The following is a 22,833-nucleotide window of genomic DNA, read 5'->3' as shown; positions in this document are numbered from 1 at the left end:
TGAATGAGTGGAAACTCTTCCGATTCCTGAACACCTGTTCATTCTGGCGGGGGGGCACAAATGCAATATGTGTTCCGTCAATCGTCCCAACAATATTTGGTATATTTCCCATTACATAGAATCCTGCCTTCACAGTGGCCAAATCGTCCACCTGGGGGAAAGCGATGTAGCTGCACATGTGATTGACCAAGGCAGACAGAACCCTTGCCAGCACGATTGAGAACATTGGCTGTGACATTCCTGCTGCCAAGCACCTTTCACTTGGAAAGAACCAGTTGCCAGGAAATGGAGCACTGAAATGACCTGCACAAGAGGGGGGATCCAAGTGGGATGACGGATAGCTGATATCAGATCAGGCTCCAATTGGGCACACAGCTCTGTGATTGTGGCCCTGTCCAGTCCATAGGTCAGTATTATGTACCTGTCGTCCATTGTAGCCAAGTCCACAAGGGGTCTGTAAACAGTACCTTGTCTCCTCCTCCTATTCATCCGCAGTGGTAGGTATCTAAGGGACACAAGAGTGAGTAGACTGTCACAATTTGAACACTGGAACCACCACCACAGTGTACATAGAGCATTGATGTGATGGGACAGTGGGAATGGAAACGTATGTGCAATCATCAGCAATGATGCAGTTATGAATTATTTGAATGTTGTCCACCACCATTAAATGGTGACTGCCTACCCTGTGTCTAGGGACAGGTGTAAGTGAGGTAACTCCGCCGACGTTGGGCATCATGGCAGAAGGTGTTCTCGCGCTGCCATGCAATTCCTCATTGGCTAATATGGGGCTCTATGGAGTACAGTGGCCAATGGGGATCAGCGGTGGCAGTGACCGTGTACACCGATGTGGACGTTATCACCATTTTCCATCTAAATCCTCACTTGATTCCTGACTTTCCACAGGACAACACCTACACTGCGGGTGCTGCTGTGACCTGTGTCTATATCCTGCCATGGCCCATGCAACCAGGGAAGGGGGCCCTGCCTTCACTTCGTAGGAGTTAGAGCGTTTGGTGGAAGGGGTCCTACCCCAGTATGGACTGATGTATGGACCTCCAGACCAACAGGTGAGTACACCTTGGGCACAATGCATGTGGCAAGGTTGTATGGAGATATGTGTGCAAGCATCGTGTCATCTGGGAGGATGGTATGTTTGTTGGCAGTGTACATGGTGGGAGCCGGGTGATGTGTGTCAATGGAGATGGAAATGGGATTTGTGGGACATATGTGTGACAGTTTGGATTGTATGTGTAATGTTGTCCTTCTGTATGTATTACCTCTGCAGGTCAGCGCCCATCAGAAGAAGGAATTGTGGTGTGCCATCACCAAGGATGTGCGGACCATGGGGGTCTAAGCAGGCAGAGCACTCACTGTCGGAAAAGGTGTGAGGACCTGAGACGCTGGACACGGAAGACCGCGGAGGCCCAGCTGGGGATGGCACCCAATGAGGAAGGGGTACCCATCGGAACCTGACCCTCCTGATGGCCCACATACTGGCAGCTTCCTACCCAAAGCTGGATGGGCTCTTAAGGGCATCTCAGCAGCCACAAGGGGGTGAGTGCAGTGGGCATAACTACAATCATTGGTAGGTGGCATGGGATCCGGGTGGTGGTTGTGAGTTAGTGGGGCCCCTTAATGCCATGTCAGACGTTGCAACGTGACCCAGCTCAAGGGTTAAGGGTGTGTAGCATATTGGGGAAACCTAACTGGGTTGTATTCCATGTCAGACAGGGCTTAGTGGTTCCCAGGAGGGCTGCAGTTGGCAGTGTTTGGCCCTCATCTTGCTGTGGCACCTAGCCAATTGATTGCTAGTGTGATGTATGATGCTCAATCCTGAACCCTGTGTGTGATGGTAATGTGTATGTCAACTGTGGTGTTGGTGCTGTAATTGACCCAGTGTCCCCTTTCTCTCTCTCCCCCCTTTTTCTTCTGTCAGCCTGTCCATGTGTGCGTTAGCATCATCTGGTGGAGGAGCAGGGGCACCAGCGACAGAGGGAGCTGCATCTCACAGGATCCAGGAGGTGGAGTCCACCGAAGCCGAGGGGCCAGTGGGACGGAGGGCGAGGGGAGCACCACGGCAGAGACAGGAAGTGACAACACTGACTCTGATTCCTCCTCCGATGGGAGCTCCCTGTTGGTGGTGGACACGTCTGGGCCACCCCAGCTCCATGTACAGCCACCACCCCGTAACTGCACCCTCCTCCCAGTAGCCCCTCACTGAGTTTCCTGTGCCCGCTCACCCAGTAGGGTGGGCATCTCCTTCGCCCCAGGTACCTCAGGCCCTGCCCCAGTGAGCCCTGCTGCCCTGAGTGAGGAGGCTATTGACCTCCTGAAAACCATCACTGTAGGACAGTCAACCATAGTGAATGCCATCCAGGGGCTGGCATCCCAGACGCAGGAATGCAATGCATTCCTGGTGGGCATCCACAGTGGATTGGCAGCCCAAAAGTGATCGTTCCAGGCTCTGGCATCCTCACTGATGGCAGCCATTGTCCCTGTTCCTACCATCCCCCCTCCAACTACCCCTTTCTAGTCCCAGTCTCCTCAACCCAACCCATCCCAGGCAAACATACAGACAAGCATGCACACAAAACATCAGACAATAGTAGCACAGTCAAACGCAGGCAGCACACTTCATGCCACAAGCACTCACACAAACACCAGACAGTTGCACACACAACATCCACTGCCTCCACTGTCTCCCCCTCCTCCTACTCCCTCGCAGTCACATTCACACGCACTTGCACTGCTTCAACAGCCAGCATCACCACACCAAGGAGCACGCACACCTCAGTAGCAGATACCTTTACAATATCCATCCACGCGTCCCCTGTATCCCCTCCCACCCCGTCTGTCCCCCCTTCTAGGGGACAAAAACTCAGGCACTCAGACACCCAACAGCCATCCACCTCACATCAGCACACTTCCCATGCACCTGCACCCAAGTCCAGCAGACCTACTCCTCAAACAATCACTCCCTCAACCTCCACTCCCATGCCTCATCCCGCCCCACCGTCCCTAAGAAGCTTTTCATTGTCCAACTTGACCTCTTCCCTACCTCTCCACCCCCGTCCTGCCCATAAGAGCAGGGTTCCAATGACCCAGCCCAGTACCTCAGCCAAACAGTCTACAGGGACAGTGAAGGCACCTCCTAGTCGTGGTGGCAAGAAAGGGAAGGATCCCACTCCACCAGCCAGGAAAGGGAAGGATCCCACTCTACCAGCCAGAAAAGTGAAGGATCCCACTCCACCAGCCAGGAAAGGGAAGGATCCCACTCAACCACCAATGACAGAAGAGGTTCCCACTCAACCACCGATGACAGAAGAGGTACCCACTCAACCACCAATTACAGTAATGGCTCCCACTAACCCCCAATGACAGTAATGGTTCCCACTCAACCAACAACGAAAGGCAAAAAGCCCTCACCTCCAGCAGAGGATGCCCAGGATACACCTCCCCCAGCAGCGACAATGCAGCCCTCACCTCCAGCAGAGACAATGCAGCCCTTACCTCCAGCAGAGGCTGTCCAGGAGACACCTCCCCTAGCAGAGACAATACAGCCCTCACCTCCAGCAGAGGGCATGTAGGCCACTCTCCAGGCACTGTTGTACAAGGAGCCCCCTCCAGAAGCGTTGGGCCAGTTCCCCACTTCAGAGACTGTGACCTTGAACTCCCCAACATTGGGAAATGGGCATGGAGCCAACTTCAGAACCAGTTGGCAAGATCCCCACTTCAGCTGAGGTGCTCCCAACCCCCTTCCCCTAAGGTACCTGCTCACTTCCAACATGTTGCCCCTGCACAGTTTGGTGCAGAGAATATCAGGATCAAATTGAGGCTTGGATGCTGCCCTGTGGACATGTGGGCCTTTTGTTCTTTGGACTGGGCATTGGTCCTTTCTGGACAATGGTTCATGTATAATATTTGTCACTTCGGTACTAATGGGGGTTGTTGTCATGCAAATTCATTTTCAATTCTGCCTTACTGTTGTACTTGCATTATTATGACGTGTGTCCAGTGACACTGTTTTTCGTCTGCAGCTGGTTGTATGTATGGTGTGTGTGTGAATGATGTGTGTTGTGCGTGTGTCACTCTCCTTTTCCTCCCTCCCTCCCACTGTGTGCTAGGCGGCTGTACTCACCGTCGTCATCTTTGAAGACATTGGTGTTCCAGGTGGAGCATGGCATAGAAAAGCATAGGGAAGACCTGCAGTTCTGATTCCATGGCAGTGTTGATCTTCTATGTGTCTCTAATGGTGAATCTTTGGTCTTCTGTGTTGTGTTTCCGCCAAGCTTTTAATGGTGTTGGTACCGCCCAGGAAATTGCAGCGGTGTACTGTGTCATAATATGGTGGGCAGTACCTTGTCTTCTGTTGATGGCTGTTGATGGCTACCGCCGTGGTCAGTGGTGTTAACACCCTGGCGGTTGGTGTGGTACATTGGCTGTCTATGGGAATTATCACCTCCATAGGCATAATTTGGCGCTAACTACCGCCAGTCTGTTGGTGGTATTACCACCACTTTATCACTCAGCGCCGAAGTCATAATGACCACCTGTTAGACTTGACATGCCTTAGGGTGGTCACCCCTAACTTTTTGCCTGCCTCCCTCCACTTTTTGGACACTGTTTTTACTGGCTTTTAGACTCTGTGCACTTTACCACTGCTAACCAGTGCTAAAGTGCATATGCTCTCTCCCTTTAAACATGGTAACTTTGGATCATACCCCCATGGACTATTTAATTTACTTATAAGTCCCTAGTAATGTGCACTATATGTGCCTAGGGCCTGAAGATTAAATTCTACTAGTGGGCCTGCAGCACTGGTTGTGCCACCCACTTAAGTAGCCCCTTTACCTTGTCTCAGGCCTGCCATTGCAAGGCCTGTGTGTGCAGTTTCACTGTCACCTCGACTTGGCATTTAAAAGTACTTGCCAAGCCTAATCCTCCCCTTTCTCTACATATAAGTCACCTCTAATGGGTGCCCTAGGTAACCCCTAGGGCAGGGTGCTGTGTGGGTGAAAGGCAGGACATGCACCTGTGTAGTTTACATGTCCTGGTAGTGTAAAACTCCTAAATTCGTTTTTACACTACTTTAAGGCCTGCTCCCTTCATAGGCTAACATTGGGGCTGCCCTCATACATTATTGAAGTGGTAGCTGCTGATCTGAAAGGAGTAGGAAGGTCATATTTAGTATGGCCAGAATGGTAATACAAAATCCTGCTGACTGGTGAAGTTGGATTTAATATTACTATTCCAGAAATGCCACTTTTAGAAAGTGAGCATTTCTTTGCACTTAAATCTTTCTGTGCCTTACAATCCACTTCTGGCTGGGTTTAGTTGACAGCTCTTTGTGCATTCACTCAGACACACCCCAAACACAGGGTACTCAGCCTCACTTGCATACATCCGCATTTTGAATGGGTCTTACTGGGCTGGGAGGGTGGAGGGCCTGCCCTCACACAAAGGACTGCCACACCCCCTACTGGGACCCTGGCAGACAGGATTGAACTGAAATGGGACCTGGTGCACTTCTAAGCCACTCTTTGAAGTCTCCCCCACTTCAGAGACACATTTAGGTATAAAACAGGGCCTCTGCCCTACCACCTCAGACACTTGCTGGAGAAGAAACCTGAACCAGAACCTGCACCCTGCCAAGAAGAACTGCCTGGCTGCCCAAAGGACTCACCTGATTGCTTTCTACAAAGGACTGCTGCCTTGCTGTTGGCCTGCTGCCCTGTTGAACTCTTGCCTTGTTGCAGAAGTGCTCTCCAAGGGTTTGGATAGAGCTTGCCTCTTGTTCCCTGAAGTCTCAGGACCAAAAAGACTTCTATCTTTCAACTGGACTCATTGTGCGCTGAAAGATTTGACGCATAGCTCGCTCCGCGGTGAAAAAATCACCGCACGCCGATCCGGAAAGACGCCGCTCAACCCCGCAAGGAAAAGATCGACGTGACGCCTGCGGTGCGACCGGAACTTCGACGCACGGCCCGCCTGGACAACGCCGCCCGACTTCCAGAGAGGAAATCAATGCAGTGCCTGCCGTGAGGAAGAAAATTCCACGCACAGCCCACCGGAACGACGCACAGCGGACAACAAGCCCAGGATTCCACGCACAGACCCCGAGGCGTATGAAAACCCTGCGACCCACAGAGGAGACCTGTCCGCGTGCCGGAAATCGACGCACGTCTTCCCCGAGTGAAAAATAATGACGCAAGTCTGTGTGTGAAGGGGCGAAACCGACGCACACACCATTTTTCCACGCATCTCCTCCTCTGCGGCCCTTTGCGGAAATTTTTCACTACAAACCAGGTACTTTGTGCTTGAAAGAGACTTTGGGGGTCATTCTGAACCTGGCGGCCGGTGACCGCCAGGGTCACCGACCACGGGAGCACCGCCAACAGGCTGGCACTGCTCCCGAGGGCATTCTGACCGCGGCGGTTCAGCCGCGGCCAGAAAGGGTAAACCGGCGGTCTCCCGCCGGTTTACCACTGCCCTTGTGAATCCTCCATGGCTGCGGAGCGCGCTCCGCAGCCATGGGGATTCTGACACCCCCTACCGCCATCCTGTTCCTGGCGGGTCTCCCGCCAGGAACAGGATGGCGGTAGGGGGTGCCGCGGGGCCCCTGGGGGCCCCTGCAGTGCCCATGCCCATGGCATGGGCACTGCAGGGGCCCCCGTAAGAGGGCCCCGCAAAGTATTTAAGTGTCTGCTAAGCAGACACTGAAATACGCGACGGGTGCAACTGCACCCGTCGCACACCTGCAACTACGCCGGCTCAATTCTGAGCCGGCGTCCTCGTTGCAGGGGCATTTCCTCTGGGCCGGTGGGCGCTCTTTTGGAGAGCGCCCGCCGGCCCAGAGGAAATGTCTGAATGGCCGCCGCGGTCTTTTGACCGCGGTGCGGTCATTCAGCGGCGGTACCTTGGCGGACGGCCTCCGCCGTCCGCCAAGGTCAAAATGACCCCCTTTGTTTGCTTTTTAAAGACTTAAGACACTTCATATCACTTTTCAGTGATATCTCTACATTTTCTTATTGCATCTTTTATCGTTTTTGACCTGCAAATACCCAGATAAATATTATATATTTTTCTAAACACTGTGTGCTGTATTTTTGTGGTGCTATATTGTGTTATTGTATGATTTATTGCACAAATACTTTACACATTACCTTCTAAGTTAAGCCTGACTGCTCAGTGCCAAGCTACCAGAGGGTGGGCACAGGATAATTTGGATTGTGAGTGACTTATCCTGACTAGAGTGAGGCTCCTTGCTTGGACAGGGGGTAACCTGACTGCCAACCAAAGACCCCATTTCTAACACCACCTATATGTGTCTTCAGTGATGTAATGGGCATAGTTTGTGTTTTAGTCAGGCCATTTATTTCTATTGTGCTGACGACTGGAGTGAGTGTTTTCTCTGTACTGGAAAGCGCTGGTACATTCAAGGACTATACATGTATGTCTATGTCTTACCCAAGATTTAGTTGGTCATTACAAGTCTGGCGGTCACTTGACCGTCAGACTCGCAGTGGTGGTTAGACTGCCGCCAAGTTGGCGGTCCAAGTGCGACATTATGACCACGGCTTGTCGTGCCATGGTCGGACCACCAGCTCTGCCAGGATCAGAGATCCCGGCGGTCTGGCGGTTGTGACGGTCCTAATCCACCAGGCCAGTGCAGCAAGCAGCGCTGCCCTGGGGATTACGACCTCGCTCTCCACCAGCGATTTCATGGTGGTAGCACTGCCATATAAAGGCTGGTGGAGAAGAGGTGCAGGGGGGCCCAGGGGCCTGGGCAGTGCAGGGTTCATCCTGGCTACCACCCTCGCAATGTTCACTGTCTGCACTGCGAGGGTGCTGGTGCACCCTGCATCCTACAGCATTGCTGCTGGCTCAATTACGAGCCGGAGACAATGCTGCAGGGTGTTTACCGCTAGGCCAGCGGGCAGAAATTCAACTTTCCGCCTGCTGACCTAGCGGGAAACTCCTAATGGGCCCGATGGGGAGCTAGCCACTATGTCGGCAATCTCCCCGTCGGGATTTCGGCAGATGGCCGAAACCATCCACAGAACTCATAATCAGGCCCACAGTATCTCAAATGACTTAGCAAGGACTTAATTGTTAGAGCATGAGCATCCAAAACAGAGAGGGTTGATAGCCATGGTGAGTAACTCTCCCTTTAGAGGGAACCCTAATGAAACAGAAGATTAATTACATTAATTCATATAACAGTATAACGGGCTAAAAGAGAAAATTTGCATTAGAGAATATATATCTATGTTTAATCAATCTGTCAGGATAAGAAACTGGTTATTGGTCTCGAGGACAGAAAGCCCTACTCAAGCAAAACCACAATCCTGGTCAGGGTCTAGGACGAAAGTCACTAAATTAACCTATGCTTAATCCTTTGGGATCTTGGCACTAAACAGTCAGGCTTAACTTAAAGGGAATGTGTAAAGTATTTATGCAGCACTCAAACTGCAATAAAGTGAAAACACAACACAAGAAAAATTCCAAACCAAATTAGAAACATAGAGGAATTTTTAATAGATAAAATGATACTAGAACAACAACAATCCAATCAGTGAAACTGGACTTATGCATTTTCAATGTTTTTAGTGATAATAGCACCTAAAAGCAGAAAGTGCCACTTGTAGTCATCTGGTCATGCTAGACTGAGGGAAAGTCACAAGTTCAGGCCAACAGAGGTCAGTCCTACTGAAAGGTTACTATTTACGTCCAGTGTGAAGTATTCTGTTCACGCTGGAGGAAGCCGCGTGGAGCAGGTAGTGTCTCACAGCAAGGTGTTTCAGTGGATACAATCCATCCTGACAGGCAGATCGCAGAAAGTCAGACTCCCGCCACACATGTCAGAACCTACAGAGATCAACTGTGGAGGACACCAGGGATCCTCACTGAGTCTCACGCTATTCAACATCTACATGGTCCGCATGCCCCAATCATCAGAAACTACAGACAACTCCTCGTGACCCTCAAACACTTGGCAGCTCCCCCACCCCTACAGGCCACGTACGCAACCTTAGCAGCATCCTCGACTCAGAGCTCACCATGACAATACAGGTCATCTCTGTCGCCACCACCTGTTTCCACACCCTCTGACTCCTACTGAAGATCTTCAGATGGATCTCAAGTGACTGCCGCAAAACTGTGACACATGCCCTGATCACAAGCAGCTCCGACTACGGCAACACCCCCTATGCTGGAACCACTAAGAAGAATCTGAGAAAGCTACAACAAATCCAGAACACCTCCGCCAGACTCAACCTGAACATCCCCTGCTGAGAACACATCACAGGACACCTAAGAGATCCCCACTGGGTCCCCGTCAAGAAGAGGATAAACTTCAAGCTCCTCGTTCATGCTTACAGGGCATCCTACATCCTTGGACCCAGCTGCCTTAACCACCACATCACCTTTTACTCCCCTGCCAGACGTCTCCACTCCTCCCAGCAGTCGGTCGCCACCGTACCACGCATAAGGAAGTCCTCTGTGGAGGGAGACCATTCACCTAACTTGTGGCAAAATGTTGGAACAGTTTACCTCTCCATCCCAGACAGTCGCAATTGCTACCTCAATTCAGGAAGGACCTGAAGACCTGGCTCTTAGACTGAACCCTGAGGACCTACCCCACAGCGCCTTGAGATCCTACAGGTGAGTAGCACGCTTTAAAAATGTTGATTGATTGTCGCTGCAGCATAAAGAGTGTCATTGGCTGTTGTCGCTGTAGCTTCACATTGGCAGTCACCACGGCCTGTCATTGCTGTAGTGCAATGTGTGGCTATTTATACCTGGTGCTAGCCTTTGTGTTGGGTAAACTTCAGGGTACTTGTTCTACCCCCACACCTGGTTCTGGAAAGTCCTGCTTCTTCCCATGTCAAGACTTCAAACTGCTTGAGGGTGACAAAAGCAGGTAGGAAGGCCTGATGTTTGATTCCTTTATGTGTGCAGGAAGCAAAGCCCTTTGACGTGTACATCAAGCTTGGCACAGTTCCTCCCCAGTCATCCTGCAAAGATGGCCCATCCTGTCCACGCCTGAGCCCTCTTTGGGCTACTGTCTGGAAGGAATACACAAACCCTAACAGAGCCGCAGTCACAAAGACGGGACACTGTCAGAAGGCACATATGGATGGGACAAGGAAATGCCAAATTTCAAAAAGTGGCATTTTTAGAATTGTGACCTAAAATCTGACTTTACCCCTAAAGAGGATTTTAAATTACAATTCATTTGAGTTTAAAAATATATATCTGCTTCCAATCCAATGTTACCATTACGAATCAAAGGAGTAACCCAATGGACTGTAGGACCTGGGTATAGTTAAACAACAAAATTGTCCTGATGGAACAACAATTAAAACTAGGGAAACATATTCACTCAAATACCAATTGACACATTAATTGGCACATAGCAATTATAGATAAAAAAGGAAAAAAGAAATACAACACCAGAGCCAAACTTTGCAATATATTGTACACATTGCGTATTCATATATTTATACACATAATTCAAAACTTGATAGCGGTTTCTTAATTGGGTAATAAGAAGTGTGAAAAAACTGCTCGTGAAATGTGACAAGTGATAAATATTTACAAGTACAGCATGGAATGTTAATTGCAGCATAGTAACTGCATAAAGCCTATCTGAGCTGGGCTTAAATATCATAGTTTGTGTCCTTCCGATAGAGGTAAAGTTTTACTCATTCTTGGTCCTCTGAAAGGACAAAGTTACAGTCCAGGCCAAGGGATAGACTGTCCAATCTATCCCTTGGTCTGGACTGTTACTTTATCCTTTCAGAGGACCAAGATTGAGAAGAACTTTACCTTTATCTAACTAAATTTTGCAAATTAGTTGTAGTCCATTTCTACCATGTTTGAAAAAGGGAGCACAAGTACTTTAGCACTACTAAGCAAAGTTCTAATTCCAAAAAAAACAAACTCAGCAAAATAGGAAGACTGAAGTAAAAATGTTTTGGGTAAAACTGCACCAAGGATATCATGTCTAACAGTCTGAATCAAACGCTTTCACTATATAAAAGAGAAAAGTATATCTGTACATCTTAGGTGATCTACTTCTCTTAACACCAGCAGGGCTTCCACCATATGTCAACATAGATGTTATACATATATATATATATATACATATATATATATATATATATACACACACACAGTGTAAGCAGTGCATTTTGTGTGTTGAATGCAATGACATTGTAAGATATATCTTGCCTAGTATCCAAGATACAATGTGGGTGAATGCATTAGCACCCAGATACAATTTGGGTAAATAGAGTAGCACTAGGGCACAGAGCAGATTCCATAGTTTAAGGCTTTATTGAACAACTAAATTTGTGCACACAATACAGTGTGGATCTCATCCAGGTTGTTTTGCACACTGTTAAAAAGTAAACAGCTTAGGTAAAAACCTTGTTAAAACCTTGTGAGATGAGCAAGGCAGCCTACTCTGCAAATTCATCTTTAACCACCGCCATCCTCATTTACATTCTGGCTTCAAAACAAATGGTAGTACTTAATATGGAAGTGGTCAATTTAGCAAGTCCCAATCTAAGCATTATGTTGCAAACAAGCTCATGATCATTATTAAATGAATCTTTCACAGAGCATGTTGTTGTTGATGGCCCTGTCATTAAAGGTTTGTATTAACCATTTGATTTCAATTGTCTTGGTGCGCTTCATCTTCCTGTTGTGCCTAATCTTGTATGTCTTTATTACCAATACCAAACACACAAAAGATGATAGGAGCAATGCTGGAAATAAGCCTAACGGCTAGATATTGCCCAAAGAAGTATTCTAACCCATCATGCTTTTATCGTCTTTGCTGCCTCGGTTTGCAATATGCAAACCAGCCCTGACCCTGCTCCATTAAAACATTTTAGTGCAAACTTTGAGGGCAGGTGTTCCCTGAACTGGAAAACAAGAAACTGAGGACTAGTTTTGCCCTGATTAGGGCTCATCAGTCAGGTGAAGTTTGGTTCCAGTGCACCATGAGTAAATTGCCCATAGCTGGGTTCACCACTTAGAGAGTTAAATCAAACACATAAAATGTAATGTGAGGAATGCTTCCAATACATCTAACCACAGGGTAACGCTCCAGTAGCATTCTAACTCACTGCCCTAACATTGCTCTAATAGGATCAACTGAGTTCAGCTGCCATACCGCATCCTCCCTGAACAGGAGAACAAACAACCCAAGACCGGTCTGGGATTATTTGTGGTCCCTTCTGGAGGAGGCCTCATCTGGCATTTTGGGACACACTTTTCCCATGAGAAGCAGAGTTGTTACTGATTTATGTAAGATGAGCCTTTGTTTAGGGAGACATAGTGGGCAATAAACTATGGACTGGAATGAGGTCCAGAATGATTGCCAGTGGTTGAGATTAATTGAAACATTGCCAATGGCTGAGAAAAATTCAAACACCCCATCCATCACCTTGTTGCTATTACATTTGGTGCCCCAAATACAACGGTATTCCCAAACATTGGCCCTGTGCTCACTGTGGCATAGGACTCAAGCTATGCTCTTCTGATGAACTCCAAGTAGAGCAAAATGGGTTTGGGGTTGCTTGTGTTCTCTTCAGGAGGGGGCTTCATCTGGTATATTGGGACAGACTGTTCCTATGAAGAGCTGAGACGGTACTGATTTGCATAAAACAGGCCTTTGTCTAGAGTGGAAGTTTGTTACCATCAGAGCAATGGTTTGCTTAATGAATAATAACACAGTCCGGCCGCACGAAGATGAGAATCCAGGCTGCGTGGGGGTTTGCGTCAATTTCAGCAGCCGCAAGCGGGCGTTGTGTTGTTTCTCCACCTGTGATGCAGGTGATACATCGATTTCCCAGCCGCGATGCAGGTGGTGAGTTGATTTCAGCTGCGATGCAGGTGGTGCATTGTTTTTACAGCCTCGCTGTCGGTGGTGCATCAAAGGTTTCCCTGCACAGCTTCTATGCGTGGATTTCCACCTTGGTTCCACCAGGTTCACCCTTCAAGGGCCCAGGGACAGGATAGGGCACCACTTGACAGTGTAGGAGTCTCACCAGAGAGTTTGGATGCTGGCAGAGGAAGTCTTTAATGACCCTCAGATTTCAAAGCAGGAAGCAAGCTCAATCAAAGCTCTTGGAGAAACTTCACGAGCAGGAATATACCACAAAGTCCAGTCATTGTTCTCTTTCAGGCAGATGCAGCACTTGTAGGTGAACCCAGCAAAGCATGGTCATAGGCAAAGGGGCAGTGTTCCTCCTCCAGCTCTTCAGCTCTTATCCTTGGCAGATGCGCCTCTTGGTTTCAGACTATATCTGAAAATCTGGGGTTTTGGGTCCCCTATTTATACCTCTTTCTGCCTTTGAGGTAGGCAAACTTCAAAGGAAAGTCTGTTGTTCATAAGACTGTGCCTTGTCTAGGCCTGGCCCCAGACATACACCAGGTGGCTGGAGACTGCAGTGTGTGAAGGCAGGCACAACCCATTCAGATGTCAGTGTAAGCTCCTCCTGCCACTCTAGCCCATATAACCCATCAGGATATGCAGGCTGCACCCCAGCTCCCTTTGTGTTACTGTCTAGTAGAGATTCACAAACAGCCCAACTGTCAGTCTTACCCAGATGTGGAACATACAAGCAGGCAGAGATGGTTAAACAGAAAAATTGCCACTTTCTCAAAGTGACATTTTCAAACTGACAATGTAAAAAACAACTTTACTAAAAGATGTATTTTTAAAACGTGAGTTCAGAGACCCCCAAACTCAATTCTTCTATCTTCTTCCAAAGGGAAACTGCGCTTAAAAGCTATTTAAAGGCAGTCCCCATGTTAGCCTGTGAGAGAGATAGGCCTTGCAACAGTGAAAACCGAATTTGGCAGTGTTTCACTGTTAGGACATGTAAAAACACACCAGGACATGTCCTACCTCCAACATACACTGCACCGTGCCCATGGGGCTACCTAAGACCTACCTTAGGGGTGCCTTACATGTATAAAAAGGTAAGGTTTGGGTCTGACCAGTGGGTACGCTTGCCATGTCTAATTGGCAGCTTTAACACTTCATACACAGACACTGCAGTGGCAGGTCTAAGCCATGTTTACAGGGCTACTTGTGTGGGTGGCATATTCAGTGCTGCAGGCCCTGGACACCTCTAGTACACTTTACTAGGGACTTTCTAGTAAATCAAATATGCCAATCATCAAAATGCCAATTACACATACAACTTACACATGAAGCACTAACACTTTAGCACTGGTCTGGGTCAGCAGTGGTAAAGCTCCCAGAGTACCAAAAAAAACTGCGAAAACAGAGTCCAGCACACAGTCAAAACATGGAAAGCAGAGGCAAAAAACAGGGGAGACTACACCAATAATGCCAGGTCTAACAGAAAGACAAGATTGATAAATATGTTGAATTAGGAATTGTTATTGACTAAAGCATACAGAATTCCAGGTGAGTAACTGTGATTACTCATGAAGTTATTCACCAAGGAGTCTGAGGAATATCAAGCAACGAAAGCAAAATCATATTTTATTCACATTATGTCCATTTATAATTTTAAGTTGGTTATCATACATAAGCCAAGGAAGAGTGGTAATTAGAAACCGTATATAACATGGAAAAGAAATGCCAGAAAAACGGCCTTCTACCACACTTTACCCTCCACAAACACCCTCCTACTGCCCCAAATTGAAAAATAAATCCCTAGTCTCCTGCCACCCAGTCCACCACCCTCTGCAAAACGCTTCACTCCCACCCAAACTGACAAATGGCCTCGTAGTGTCCACCCAACCTCTTTCATTAAAGTTTGATTGCAAACACCATGATTCAGTTGTCTCTTTGGCGTGCTTTGCCCCTACACCCATCGTCAACTTTCCTATTGGTACAGATTGCTTAATTCCCTTTTTCCTTTTTCAACCTCGGAAGCGACACATCCATATTCCACTATATCTCCCCTGTCCTGCGGTCTTTTCCAAGATGTCTCAGTCAAAGTCTGAAGACATAAGATGGTCGGAAGCAGAGTGTGAGGTGGCCTGCTGACTCAGTAACTTTGGGTTCAGCAACCCATAGAAGTGTCACCTTGCGGTAAAAGAACAATAGTTAGTGTCTGCAATGCACGTCTTCTGATTAGATTATCAAATCTTAAAAATAAAGGGTGGGTGCTAATTCTTACAAAAAGTGTTGTAGTTAGGATAACCTTTACCATGACCCTAACAAATTACGAACACAAGAAATAAAAGTCGTCTTTCCACTTACCAGGAATGTTTAGCCCTCCAGAAGGTATACAGCCACAAGTAAGTAACGATATATTCCCAGTTGTACACCACTGGAACACTCTGACCGGGTTTTCATCACATAGGATGCCCTCGTTGCTATTAAATGTTGTGTTTATTGAGGCAACACTAACAGTTCGTGATGCCACATAAATGACAGTTGTATCATTCAGTGAGCAGCTGTATTCACCTGCAGGAGAAAATATGTACTTTATGATTGTGTGATTAGTAAAGATGAAATAAAAGTAGCCGACGTTTCCAGACATCCATATTTCATACAGTGTATCTTTGTACATCATTTACATTATTCCCATCCTTATGAAGAGCTGGAGGGTCTGAAACGTTTGACAATTTCACTAGCACACCAGTTTCAAATGCACCATCCCTTTCGAAAATTATATTGCTGAAGGCAAATTCCAAAGGTGTAGCTGATTTTCTTCCTTTGCAATTGGAAGTTTGGAAGTTGAAAGCAATCCAGCAACAAAGATTTTTGAACAAATGTACTCTAGCACAAGCTGCAGTGTGTGGAGTTCGGCTGCGAGTTGGGGTCACACATTTATCTCTGTATTAAGCATATCAGTACCTTTTACCAGAGGAACTCTGAACTTCACTTATGTCGACCTGTCATCGGATCTAAAGACCACTTTGGATTGAGCAAAACCATCAGTAATGAAAACAGAGAAGTCGTCACCGCTTCATCCGACAACTAATCCAACATCTTCCTCACGGACCTCAACCTTCTGCGACATGCGTCTACCAAGTTCAGCCCACAACATTTGTCAAAAGGTATTACTCCGAAGTCGTCAGTCACAAATATGTTTTTTTTTTATTTTATTTTTTATAAAGTACAAAATCATGTATTTTTAATTGGAAATATATACACAGAAAACGCATTTCACACAATCCATTCAAACAAACTTGCAAACGTATAAGAAACGTCCTGCTTTCAATAGATCCTAGACTGCAGCTATGGGCCTCATTTAAATATTGACGGACAAGGTACTCCGTCACAACTGTGATAGATATCCCATCCCCCGAAATATAAATGCCATTATCCCAATGGAATTTAGATTTCGGCGGATGGAATGTCCGTCACCGTTGTGATGAAATAACTTGTCCACCAATATAGGGTGAAATGTAGGGAAAATAGACATGTATGTAGAACTGATGCTTACCTTATTGTTTGGCACCAATAACTTGATTGATATGGTTCACCAATTTCTGGGTGTGCCACCCTCCAGTGTGCCACCTGACCTATTCTAGATCACATGTTGAACTACAGGGACAGTGACACGCTTCTCAAACTGGCCCACAAATGTAAAGACAAACTATTAGGAAAACCCTACTGCCATTTTTCCAGACTTCATGGTGGCATTTCAGGAGGCTCATCACACTTTCACCTCAGCTAAGAAACATCTACAAACGTTGGGGATTGAGTGCTTCATGCTAAACCAATTGAAACTCTAGATACAGCACAGGGGGTGTTAAAACTTGGCCTCTAGTTGGCAGAGGTATACACACTGTCAAGGTAGGGACCACAATCCTAGTCAGGGTAGGACAAATGCACAATCCTAAATTAATCTATGCTCACCCCCTGGTAGCTTGGCACAGAACAGCCAAGTTTAACCTAACAGGCAATGTGTAAAGTATTTGTGCAACACTTGAAATAAAGTAACAGTGTGAACAAGATCACAAAAAGACTCAACACCATGTTAGAAAAATAGATAATATTTCTCTGAATAAAGCAAGACAAAATCGACAAAAATTCATTCAATAGATGTTGAGGTATGAATTTTCAAATTTGGGAAAACAGTGACTAGAAGTATGTAGCAGTAGGAAAGTTACTTGAGGTCAGGTGGGACCAGTGTGAATCCAAAATTCAAGCCCACCACGATGGAGGAGAGGCCCATTCGAGATCACACAGAGGGTCTGGTGAACATTACCTTTGCTGGAGCAATATGTCGACAGCGAGGAGACAATGCATTGATATTTCTGCCACACTTGGGCAATGCGTTGTCATCAGGCCCCGTAATAGTGGATGCAATGCGTTATCAGTGGGCCACGCAGAGCATCGTCGGCAGGTTGCACAGTGGTGAAGCCACTGTTGTCAGGTAGCCGCTTCACAATGACTGGGATGCAATACATAGATTGTTCTTCGGTGCTCGGGCGATGCATCGCTTCTTAAGGTTTTTCTGCCCTAGTTATGATGCGTTGTTTCCTTGAAGTGAAGCAGTACTTTGTTTGAAACACTCTGGGCAATGCATCTTCAGAACTCACTTCAGACACCTGGTACTGGAGGGGGCATCTCAGGAAAGTGTAGGTCTCACAGGTGACAGAGTTCAACAGCACCACAAGAGTTGAAAGTAGTCCCTGAGACTGCAGTTAGAATGGGGAGCAAGCCAGCAAGCCCTTGGAGACTCTTGGGTGTAAGGATGTAGAGAACAAGTCCAGTCCTTTTCACTGCAGGAAGGAAGCAGTAGGCAGCAGGCCAACACAGCAGAGCAGTTGAACAGTAGCAGTCCCTCCTGGCAGCACAACAGTCCTTCTTCCTGGCAGAGTGTCATTGGTTCCAGTAGATATCTGATTTTGTGGGGTTTTGGGTCCAGTATTAACATTGTGGTGCCCTGGTTCTGGAAGGTAAAAGAAGCTTTCAGGCATTCCTTTGAAGTACACAAGTTCTGTCCTGCCCTCCTTGGCTCCAGACACTCTATAGGGGTTATGCAACCCTTTGTGCGGGAAGAGGCACAGCCTTTCAGGTATGAGTGAGGCAGTGCTAAGCTCTGCCCCCCAAGCAAGTTAATGGGCCGATTAAGTCACACCTAAGCTCCCATTGTGTGACTGTCTAGACTGAGCCCACAAAGACCAGCTGTCATCGACCTCGGACATGTATTCAGAGACAGACAGATGCATAGAATGGTTAAAGTAATGCATATTTCCTAAAGGGGTATTTTCAGACTTTTAATTTCACATCCAATTTCAACATAAGTTGTGATTTTAAATTTTGAGTCCAGGGACACCAAACTCCACATTTCTATCCTTTGCCATTTGCAAATTACATTTAAAATATGTTTTAAGGTAATCCCCTTGTTTTCCTATAAGGTAGACAGGTCTTGCAATAGTGAAAATTGAGTCATTTACATTTATAAAAAGGATGGTTTGGGCCTGGCAAGTGGGTACACTTTGCCAGGTCGATATGGCAGTTTAGCATTCACACATAGGCTCTGCAGTGGCATGCCTGAGACATGTTTGAAGGCTACTGTAGTGGGTTGCACAATCAGTGCTGCAGGGCCACTAGTACCATTTAATATACAAGGCAGTGCGCTTTACTAAGGACTTACGAGTAAAATATATATGCCAATTGTGGAGAAGCTAATGTTACCATGTTTCGAGTACAGAGCACCTGCACTTTAGCACTGGTCAGAAGTGCTGAGAATCCCAAAAGCCAGCAATAATGAGTGAGAAAAACAGACGGAAGAAATCAAATGTCTGGGGATGACCCTGCAGAAAAGGCCAGTTCTAACAAGGAGAAACTAATCCATTTCACTGACTCAAAAGCCACAATCACCTATTTGCAGAAGTACACTGGGTCATACTCAGGGAGCTCAGCGACAGCTGAATACAAATCTCTGTCACCATCATATGACAATGATTAGCCCCTAAACAAAACGCTAAAAAATATATACTGTTGTTAATTATGCATATTTGGTTTTGCACATTTGGATAACACTAGATTTGTTGAACACATTTAATAATGGGCTAACTGATGTACCAATTGATCTCAGTAATTATCCTTACTTAAGGGAGCTTTCGTGTCAGAAAACCGCAGTAGTCCCCAATTACACAGTGTGCCCATCAACCCTATGCCTTGGTGGTATTATCTACTGTACTAATTGGTGTGCTTTTTTTATGTCCTCTGGTGCCCCTACAAATTTCACACCATAGGTTTTGTATTAGTAGTACATTTGTCTGTTGTTTTGGTTCTGAAGGGAAGGTATTTTCTACTGGTCACTGGACGTTTACAGTGTGGGATGTGGGTGGGTTCAAAGGGATCATGTCGAATATTTCTTTTTTCTTCAGTTTTCTGAAAGTTTCCCGTTGAACTATGGGGATTTGCACATCAGGAGCTGGGTCCTTGCGATTGCATTAACATGTGCACTACTGGCTGTGTTACAGATCTGACATAACATTCTACAAATCAATTAGACTTACCACCTGGAATGTTAGATCTATAAACCATTCTAGCAAATCCAGACAAAAACTTGTTTATATCAGATGACATAAAGTTGGCATATCGTTTTTGCAGGAAACGCATCTTATCCACAACACAGAAACACTTGCTAAATCCTGGGGCACTCAGATTTTATTTCTTCTAACCACTCTAATAAGTGCTGTGTTGCATTTCTCATGAAAAGCCACGATTGCAGATGCCGAGGGTCGTTACCTTTTTATATAGGGGCTACTTAGTAATACAGTTCATTTTTCTTAATCTTTATGGGACCAAGTTAGAATCCACAGAGTTTTATGGGGACCTTATGAGCCTGTATCTCACGATGCTGCAATCCTCTTTTTCCACGAGCGCTGAGATGCTCCTTTAGGAGAGATTCGCCTGCGATGTTTCAAATCCTGCTAACATAGCATTGTGGGGAACAGATTTTAACAGTATTCTAGGCATGCAAATGGACTGCTCATCTTCATCCTTCCTCTCCCCTTCGGTGGCTGCTCAGGCAGTATTAAATGTAATGCAATACCATGCTGAAGTGGATATTTTGTGACCTATGCACCCCTCCGAGCGGGATTACTCCTCCTACTCAACAGTGCATATTGATTATTGTCCGACAACGGGGGATGGATGTGTGGGTTGCAGTGAGGCCTGTGTATTGGATTGGACCCTGTCAGATCACTTTCCATTGTTGATAACCTGGACTCTAGAATGCTCTGGGTGTTCCCTTCCACAGCAGTGACATACAGGGTATTCCAAGACAAAATACGGCAGAGCACATTTGACTTTTTGTCGATTAATGAGAGCATTGTGAGCACCACAGCCTCACTCTGGGAAGACTTCAAAGTCATTATCCCTTTACTATGTATTTCCACACAGGCTGTGTGCGGTGTTACTTCCATCCGAAACACACTTTCGCCCCTGGAGCACATAGTAAATCAGCTAGAAATCAAATATACAGAAACACATGACCTCACTGTTCTATCCGAGGTACAGGTTGTACTATTTCAATATAAAGAAGAGGCCGAGAGGGAAGCTAAATACCCGGGTAAATGGTCCAGAGCGAAGAGCTACGGCAAGGGTTTATATAAAGGTGCCCTAAGAAAAACATTTTGCTCACTTTTATTGTGTATAGTTTTTATGAAATTTTGTTTCTTGTATTTTGTCTTATGTTGAGTATATTTTTTGCTAGTGATATATAATTGCTTGAGTGTGACCTGTAGACTAAGACTAAGACTAAGCTTTAATTGATTGAATTGGAATAAAGAAATATCCTTTCAGTGAAGAATTCAGGTTTTCACTTCGATATTTGATCGTGTATCTATCCCCTCTGGACACTTCTATTTTAGGTTAGTGTTTTTCCCTGATCCAGTGGGTTTGAAGGGACCCCCCCTCTTTGTATATCTCTAACTTATAGTAATGGCATCTTTTCATGTTCCCAAGGCCATACTCAGAGGAGAGGTTGGCGAAAGGCTTCAGCATATTTTCGGAGATCATTTGTTCTACACCGATGTTTCTGAAGCCTTTCAGATGGGTAAGTTAAATACCTGTCCCCTATTCATATACCTGCAATGTTCCAAAGTGGAGCTGACTCATGAAGTCATGGACAACATTTCTCCTTTTTGACATAAAACCCTGTCTCATATTTTTGGTAGATAGAGTTTTGCGTCAAAAAGGGTGGGTAGTTGCATGAGAATGCCCATGTAACGCCCCCTTGATCCAAAGTAATGCAAAGCAGTGCCTTGCACTACTTTGCGTTACTGTTAGTCATTTTCCAGCACAAAACAAGTTTTGCGCTGGAAAGTAAAAAATAGAAAAAACATGAACTGGTTTTTGTCACTTTCATGACGCAAACCCAGCACAAATTGTTGGTAGATCTGCCCCTCAGTTTATTATATTCTAACTTTACTTCCTCTACATTGTGCTTATTGGAGAGTGTGGGGGAGGATTTTTACATCTCCATAAGGAAAGTTTCTTGGTATCCCAATCTCTGTTGTTCAGTGGTTCACTTCTGCTTAGCAGTAGCACTGTCACTCATTAGGAGGCCCCTCACCTTGCCTTCCCCCGGACCATACCATCTGCAGGGAGGTGACCAATTGTTCACTCTTCACTCTGTACAAACAGAGGCTTTCCGGGAGAAAGCTCATTCATGCCTGCATGGACCACAGGTGTATCTATGACCAAGTGATAAACATATCAATATATGATTATGATCAGATAACACCCTTTGGTAAATAAGCAAGGTAACAAGGAATGACAGACTAGGAAGTAATTGATCCTAGAGGCAGTGTTGTGTACTAGTGAAATAAACACATAGCATCTATCAATGAGGAGGCTTACCCTCCACGCATCTATCAGTCTGTGGTGTCCTACTCAGTAGACTACACTGTTCCCCTTTAGGCAAAGCCAAGAACATGATATGCCTTTGCTCCCCACACGTTTTTAACCTTGACATTGATATTGTTACTTATGTTAAAAACATTTTCAGGAATAGTCGTAGTCAATTTTAGACCACACCTTTGTCTCCAATCTTCCCACTAATATACTGGGATATATTTTACATCTCTGGTACTAATTTGGCACATCAAGAAGATCTCCGGAAAAGATCCCCTCGAAGGACCGATTGGGCATTGCAACTTCAGGCCAAAGAGGAGCAGGCCCGATAATGAAGCATGCCACCTTTGGGTGGGTGAGGGCACTTGCTTCTACAACCTAATTCTTTAGGTGATTATTAACATTCCAGGTCTGTAACTGGATGCCTGGAAAGCAGATTTTGGAGCAGTATACCTTATGGGGATTTTAATATTATACTAGGAGGCTATTTAATGGACTACCCAATCCTCCTTGTCCTTCCACTTTTGAGAGTCTCCCGAAAGGTCAATAAGCTGAGATCTGTCTGAGGCATTGTAACGATTCAGTGGGCCAGTCCAATCTATCATCGGGTCCAGGACCACATTCTAGTCTCCACCCAATACTGTTTTGGTAGTCCCAAATTCAGTGAACAACTTATTCAATTGGAAAAGGAAAACAGTTATATCACTGTTTGATGTTTAGCACCTGTTCTCCTGTCTTTAGTATCTGAAGGCATACCTGCCATCTGCATTCACCCAGGATTACAAAAACCCATGTAGTAAGGACGTGTGAATTAAGATGACACTCCCACATTTTCTGTGGCGGGGTTTGGAGGAAGGAGAGTTAGAGATCTGTGTCATTATGGGTGGTGTGTGGCTGCTGACCACTACTTTCCTGACCCATTCTTCTTTCAGTTTAACTATTTCGGTAGCTGGTAGATGAAGCTCCTATAGGAGTGATACATTAGTCCTGTGATGTCGGGATGC

The 22,833-nt window shown here is 46.1% G+C and overlaps 1 protein-coding gene across 3 annotated transcripts in view; it reads right to left on the bottom strand.

Moving 5' to 3' along the window:
* LOC138296692 (adhesion G protein-coupled receptor F5-like) overlaps positions 1–22,833 on the bottom strand; it is a 1,076,691-nt gene that overhangs the window by 284,441 nt on the left and 769,417 nt on the right. For all 3 annotated transcript variants that reach the window (XM_069236057.1, XM_069236058.1, XM_069236059.1), the window contains one exon: positions 15,260–15,466. In XM_069236057.1, the coding sequence (XP_069092158.1) occupies positions 15,260–15,466 (207 nt within the window). The remainder of the gene's footprint in view (positions 1–15,259; positions 15,467–22,833) is intronic.

The sequence above is a fragment of the Pleurodeles waltl genome, chromosome 5, assembly GCF_031143425.1.
Source record: "Pleurodeles waltl isolate 20211129_DDA chromosome 5, aPleWal1.hap1.20221129, whole genome shotgun sequence".
Classification (NCBI taxonomy): domain Eukaryota; kingdom Metazoa; phylum Chordata; class Amphibia; order Caudata; family Salamandridae; genus Pleurodeles; species Pleurodeles waltl.
The sequence above is the reverse complement of the archived record's forward strand: the minus strand, read 5'-3'. Positions and strand labels throughout refer to the sequence as shown.